The sequence below is a fragment of the Gossypium raimondii genome, chromosome 7, assembly GCF_025698545.1.
Source record: "Gossypium raimondii isolate GPD5lz chromosome 7, ASM2569854v1, whole genome shotgun sequence".
Taxonomy (NCBI): domain Eukaryota; kingdom Viridiplantae; phylum Streptophyta; class Magnoliopsida; order Malvales; family Malvaceae; genus Gossypium; species Gossypium raimondii.
The window spans coordinates 51,510,373-51,518,075 of NC_068571.1; the positions used below are offsets into that span (position 1 = coordinate 51,510,373).

At 31.3% G+C, this 7,703-nt stretch overlaps 1 protein-coding gene across 1 annotated transcript; it reads left to right on the forward strand.

Annotated features, from left to right (window-relative positions):
• Positions 1 to 5,646: 5,646 nt before the first annotated feature.
• Positions 5,647 to 7,114, forward strand: LOC105801836 (protein BIG GRAIN 1-like A). The gene has a single exon (XM_012633187.2). The coding sequence runs from the start codon at positions 5,909 to 5,911 to the stop codon at positions 7,064 to 7,066; it is 1,158 nt and encodes a 385-aa protein (XP_012488641.1). The 5' UTR covers positions 5,647 to 5,908; the 3' UTR covers positions 7,067 to 7,114.
• The last annotated feature ends 589 nt before the right edge of the window (positions 7,115 to 7,703 follow it).

Sequence of the window (7,703 nt, forward strand, 5' to 3'; positions counted from 1 at the left end):
TGAAACCTTTTGAAGAGAATATATATATCATATACTTTTCTACATCATTCCCCCTTTTTTCCCAACCCAAAGGGCTCACATAAAGGGTTATGGTCCATGAACAAAGTAACCAGAAACATTAAGTTACATGTGATCTTGATAGGGATTAACCGGACAAACCCTTTGTTCAATAACTCCCCCTGCTTTAATCTTGTAGCCATCCCATCGTTTTCAAGCATTATACACTAAATGTTCTCTCGAAGTTTTGTTGTTTTTTGGAGAAACCAACTAGAAATCCATGTCTGCTAACTAGGTTAACTGAACTTTGCATCATCATTGCATGTGAATTTTCCATATAGCCTCGTTGTGAATTTCGTCCACATATGATTCGTCGTTGTTGGGATTTCATGGATTTCATTAATTATACATCCACAGTGATTGGATGGGAACTGTGGGAGTTGTTGCATCATTCTTGCATGCTCATAGCAAATACATTAGTATTGAGCTCTCGAATGAAAATTATGAAATCCAAACTCCACCTTAAATTTATTTAATTTGATTACAGTGTATTGGAGTGTTTTCATGATCATGTTTCTTATAGAGATTAATTTCTTTCTTTATAAAGTATGGTCCCTTGATTTGACGTACTAAGATTAATTAGATAGGTTCTCATGCAGATTAACACGTATCTCATGCTAGGGTCAACACGTGTCTCCCTTGTATGAGTTCGCTTGCATGACAATGTGAATTATATGGTCTGGTGAACTATACGTTTACTGAAATAAAGAAGAGATCGAGTTGATCTTAATTGGATAGCAAGTCGATTGTGGCGAACACTCTTAACACAATGTATGACTTTTTGCATTATTAATAAATAAGATGATAACATAGAAAGTAAATATTAAATTTAGTTTTAAAAATTTTGTATTGAATTATATATTATCAGTGTATAAATATAATATTTTTGAAAAACAAAATTCTTGGGTGACACTTTCATTCAAAGAAACAATTAGTATTCAAATATTTAGGTCAAATCGTGGTTTTTGTCCCTGCATTATACTAAACTTGAGATATAGTCCATTTACTTTTAACTTAGCACAATTTGGTTGCCTTACTATTACTACTAGTATTCGCTAGTCAAAATCACTCACAGCGTCGACTGAAAAGAAATTCATTGGTCGATTGATGTAGATTAATACAAGGATTAATTCCAAAATTTAAATATAATATAAGGACTAAAACCAAATTTGACCCAAGTATTTATAAGACTATTTGTACTTAAAGATATGTCAGATTAATTGTAGCTTTTTAATTCAAGTACAGAAGAGTATCCTGGAACATAAACTTTAATTTATTTTCATACTTAAATTCATCCCAAACCCGAATAATATTAAATATATTTGATTTAGCTTCTTTGAAAGTGGATGAATCAAACACTGGACATGATATAAATGATTTTTAGTTTTGGATTAGCCGAATACATGTGGCCCAAAGAAAGAAACACATATGTAATCAAAATAATGTGACTTAATTACAACATGATCGGACTCATCAAATCATGTCGGGAGAAAAACAATAATTCAATTTGCTTTTTGGTGAAGTAGGAGGCACTTTGGGACATGATTACAGCAAATTTCAAGTGCTGGGTCATTTCATGCCATTTTGGCATATTCTTATTTAGACCCCTATATTGACTGCATTGCATTGGTATAAGTGAGGTTTGGGCTACATCAGTAATTCATACTAGGGTTAATTTCACTAGACATCCTTAAACTATGACCAAGATTTTATATTGGTTCCAAACTTTAAAATGTTCTAGCCGAGTCATCATCTTGTATCAATCAGGTTCTTCCATCAACGTAGTCATTAGTTTAGGTGTTAACTACTAGTTCAAATTGGACATAAAATTTTTTAAAACACATGAATCAAATTGTAAACATATGTACTTATTGCACAGACAGATTGAACTTAACATGTTAAGAAAACCCAAAAGAAATAGGCGTCTTAAATTTTATTAGCATTGTTTTTTTTCTTAACACATAAAATTCAAACTATCTATGTGGCAGGTACACACACATTCACAATTTGATCCACGTATTTTTTTAAATGTGCTTTGCATTATATCCAAATTGATAGTTTACGCCTAAATTAACGAATAGATTAACAGACAAATCCGATGTGGATACTTTAAGGATTCAATTAAAACATTTTAAAATTGATAAACAAATTTAAATACTTTTGTGTACATAAATGTACCAATTAGACAGTGATCTCAAAATTGTCCATTTTGATGATACATACAATCTTTTAATGGTAGATAGAAATAGACATCATAAATTGTCAACAAATACATGTGATTTGTTCTCTAATTACAAACGTATTTGGACATAATCTAAAATGTAGCTCCCATGTGGACTGTCACCTTAAGGCTTAAATCACATTGATTCTAAATTTTGTGGCTTAAAAGTGATTTGTTTGGTACTTTCAAATTAAATGCAAAATATTTCAAAATTTATTATGTTTAAGTTTAAATAAATGATAGAATGTTAATAAAAATTCAAATAATGCAAATGATTTATCATTGTATCACCCCACTAATTGCTACTTATAAATAACAATAAATAAAGGTGCTTTAGAATATTAATGAAGGAGTCCAGCCTGCAAAATAATGCATATACATAATGGAAGTTTACAAATTTTCCATAAATGTTAATTCACTTAATTACAAAACAATGTGCACAAACATAATTATTCAAAGACAACAAACCATATGAGAAATAAATTATACAAGCCCCCAAATCAATCACTTTTTTCTAATTTAAACATATATTTTAAAAATTAATTAAATGGTCATATCTAAAAAGTTCAAAAAATTAATTTTTCTATAAATTTTGAATAAATACAAATTTAAAAACTAAAATATAACATTCCAGTTCGTGTGGTGTTAGGGTTATGGTTGCTTTGAATCAATAATTGATTAATGAATGTTGCCAACTCAATGTGCAATTTTAAAAATCCTACCAACATTGAACCTTCCTGCCTTCTTTTGATTAATATTTTTGGGAGATTTGTTTTTTTATCACTATTTTAAGAATAAATTGTTTTATGGCTCTTTGAATATTTTTATGTTGGGTTAGCTACATTACAAAATCTAACTAATAATAATAATAATTCATTGTGACGGTGGAGTTTGCATAATATAAGCATTATATAAGGCTAAAATATTTACAACTTCTACTAAATCCTACAATTTTTTCTTTTTTTCTCCTTTATTTCTTATCTTTTGTTTTACTTAGCGGCGGTGCTAATCTCTGGGCTGGTTATCGTCCGTTTTTTTCCCTTCCCACCAACTCTTTCTTTCTTTTTTCTTCTTATTCACTCCACATGTCTTCTCTCTTTTGCAGTTTGTAGATCTATTTTGTAAGTATTTTTATTGTATTCACAAGTTGTAATGGATAGATGACGATGTCTGTCGTTCACTAAAACTCCGTCGGTCACCAGTAGTTTTTATTGGAAAATGAGTGGCTTTTTGTCAACTTCTTAATCTGTTTCTGTTTTGAGAATATTTCAGAATAATAAATGATTTCATGAGTCAGTTTTGACCTGTGTTGTCTTAAGTTTTATATATTTTTTTGTTTGTTTTTCCATTGTTTAATAAGTCTTCAGTTTTAAAAGTTTTTTTTTCTGCTCTTGTAGCACGATTTTTAGTCTTGCTTATGCATGTAATCTTGGTTTTACAAGTGATTTTAGGATGGTTTTGTTGTAGTCTTCTATAGTTTGGTGAATGCTCGATTCTTTTGTCAATTTTTGCTCGCCGCTTTGGATCATCTAGGGCTGGTTTTCTTATCGTGTTAAGTGTTTGCAACCACTCTAGATATGTCGTGCTTGAGTTGTGACAAAACCAATTGTCAACATGTTATAATGTTCTATTGATGTTGAGGCTAAAGCCTTTGCTATGTTGATGGAGCTTGCCCTTCCCCATCTACAACGAATGTTTGCTATTTTTTTTCATTGAATTGTATGATTCTATTCATTGAATGGATTGATGAATTTACCTTTCAAAAAAAAAATATTTAGAAGTTTTTTTTGCTATAACTAAAATAGAAAATTATTTAGACTCAAAAAATATAAAATTATTATTTTTTCATATTACCCTTTTAGTTTGATAATATCCAAACTAATTACCCTTTTAATTATAATAAATAGATTGTGTAAATACTTGAACTCACAATAAAATATTTTTTAATAAGTTAATAAAATTAGAAATTGAAACATTTAAGATAAAATTACTAAAAATTAAATTGTCAAAATGCATAAATATTAAAGTTTTTTTATTGTTATGCCAAGTGGCCGGTCCATGATCAGGTCTAATCATAGTATCATACTCCACAATATGATGTAAGAAATTTTTTGTATTTACATAATTAGCATCAACCTAATAATATTTCAGTTCATAATTCAAATAGTTTATAGTTTTAACTATAAAACTTATATAAACTTAATTTAGAGCATGACTTATGCTAGATTATATCCCTTTTATAATACGTAAATTAAGTCAATAATAATATACAACCTTTATAAATAAGGTTTTATAAATTGTCTAATAACTTTCATAACACTTCTTACAATGTTTTTTATGAATAAGTATATTGTTTTTATGATATATAGCATAGGCATATAAATGAGTCATGTCCATACTACTTAGCCATATTTTTTATAAATAAATATATCATAACAATTTCAAACATTCATAGATGTTCATACTTATAATTTTTATAATTTTACTTGTGCAAAATGATTTTTAAAATTAGATATGGGTGTAATTATTTACATAGTTACTCCAATTCTCACCCCCTAAGAATTGGAAAGTATAATTAAAATGCTCCAATTACACCCGATTCGGTATGACCCATTAATTACAATGGTTTCTCAAATATGTCATCATTGTGTAATTATACCCAAATCTAATTACTAGGATTGTGTTTAGTAGTGCCTTTCAGAAACACTTTTGACATAAAAAGCACTTTTGAAGCAAAAGGAAAGCTAAACAAGCAACTTTTAAAGTGAAATTTTTGTTTCTCAAAAGCATTTTTGACAGCTTAATTACGTTTTTACTCCTCTAATACATAGTACTTTCTTTCTCTAGTTAATGACTTACACAATATTTAAAATTTATTTTTCATACTTATTTATTATTTTATAACATTATGTCTAAAATAAACAATTTATTTTTTAAAAATAAACCAAAATTTTTAAAAGTATTCTTAAAATTACTTTTCCAAATTACTGTTTAAAAGTGATTTTTAAACACTACCTTAGTAAATATGTAAAGGGTAAATGCACCTTCCAAACATGATTACAACCTTTCGACCCGAGAACATTGTATTATTGGCATCAGAGTTGGATTCGATCTTAAATAACACTAGTTCTCTCCCTCAATTATAATAAAAAATATAAAGATAATTGTGCTTTATATTAAACTTGAGATAAAATGTTTATTTTACGACAAATTTAAATAGAATTAAAATAGAATTAAATATAAACAAATACTAGAACTGAACCGAACCGATCCAATCGAAAAGGACCCAAGAAGAATGCCATGTAGAGAGATGACAATCTGGCATGATTGCCCCCATTGACATCCCTTTATATATTGCCAAACTTCTATTCCCCTTCCCCCTTCATCTTCACCTTCAAAGGCCTGCAATTTTGCTTTCATTACTCTCTGTCTCTCTCTCTATATTGTTCTTCAGACACAGCATCAATTACTCTCTGTTTCACGTTTCCAACAAAACCAAACCAAAGCCTGTCCTTGTTTCGAAAACACCAACACTGACCCTCTGTTTCTTCTCACCATTTTTTCAGCTTTTTGAACCCTTCTTTACAGAACCAAAACAAAACAAAACAAAAAAAAAAAACAGAAAAAAACATGTTTAGAGTGGAGAAAACACTGATGAGAGAAGAAAGATACAGGCATAAGAGAGATAACCCATCTTTCTCTTCTTCTTTACTCGATCAAATCTGTCGTTCCATCGATGATAATGATGGTATTAGCGACACCAAAAGTCAAGGCTTGAAATTCAATAGCAAAAAACAAGAGATTTGGGATCCCCAACGAGATTGTTTGATCGAGAAATGGATGGAAAACAAGGTTTCCGAGAAGAAAATTGCAGGGAAAAAACAGGGTCTCAAAGATTTCAAAAGGAAATCACATCATCATCATGTGAGTTTGTTTAGCTCAAGTTCTAGCTCATCGGATTCCAGTTCCGGTGGGTTTTTTTCATCATCCGACACTGAATCTTTGTATGGTTCAAAGACAAAAGCTCCATGTTTTGTTCCTCCACCATCACTACCAAAGCCTAAACCTGTCAGGACCAGCGTGTCGGCTCCTCCGGAGAAACTTGATGAAAGGTCGAAATCGAGAGCCATGAAAATCTATGGTAATTTAAAGAAGGTGAAACAACCCATTTCACCTGGTGCCCGTCTCGCCAGTTTCATCAATTCTCTGTTTACAAATTCAAAGAAAACCAAGAATCCAGATGATGATGATGGTGATGGTGATGACGAATACGATGAGAGAAAATTGAAGTCAAGCCAGGTTTGTTCGTCAGCTTCATCTTCGAGATCATGTCTAAGCAAGAACACGCGAGAAAAATCCCGCAATGGGGTGAAAAGAACAGTCAGGTTTTGTCCGGTGAGCGTCATCGTCGACGAAGATAGCAGACCGTGTGGACAAAAAGGTGTATACGAACAACAAGAGTCGAGGTTGCTGCCGGTTTCGGTTCCGACGGCGTGGAAAATCGGGAAATCGTCGTCGGAGGTGAAGTTTCAAGTAATGGAGAAGAGTAAGCGAGTGGAAGAAATGGCTAGGGAGATTATCAGAGAATATCATCAAAATCAGAAGAAAAACAGTCATTATGATGATGATGATGATGATGATGATGCAGGTAGTGAGTCGAGTTCGGATTTGTTCGAGTTGGATCACCTTGTTCTCATGGGAAATGATAGGTATAAAGAAGAGTTACCAGTGTATGAAACTACTCATGTTGAAACAAATCGAGCCATTGCTAATGGCTTCAAAATGTAATTAACTTTCAAACAAATATATAGTGAAAACCAACATTTTCAGCTTTAATTTCCTTTTCAATTAAGGTTGACTCAAATCTTTATGGCAAACTTTGGTGTAAATAGGATTAACCCATTTGATTTGGCATTTAAGTGAAATGAAATATGACAATGCTAGTAAGTTAAGCTAACATGTGAAAATGGAACTCGAAGGGGAGAAAAAGTAAAAAGGGAACCATGGAAGTTTGGGTTTTGTTTTTCTTCTGAAAAGTAAGAACTGAGGAATGGTTTCATTTTTTGATCATGATCTGAACTGAAGAGATACTGACTTTTCTTTAATATTAAAACACAGTGGGAACTGACTGAACAAGTAAAAAGAAAGATTGTAAATCTTAATGGCAAGCAAAATGAGAGGCAGAGAGAGAGGGGAGCTTTTGGTTTCTTTTTCATTATGAGGAATTGGAGTTGGACCCTCTCACTTGAAACATTGCATCCATCCTCCCCACACCCTTCTCTATTACCAAGGCAAAAAGGGTACTCTTTTGGCTTACTTATCTACAAACTATCCCTCCCGTTCAAGCATCTACCTCTTGTATGTGGATCTTTTAATAATATATATAACCCCATTTTTGTGACACCTTATACAACGTTCAAAAGAT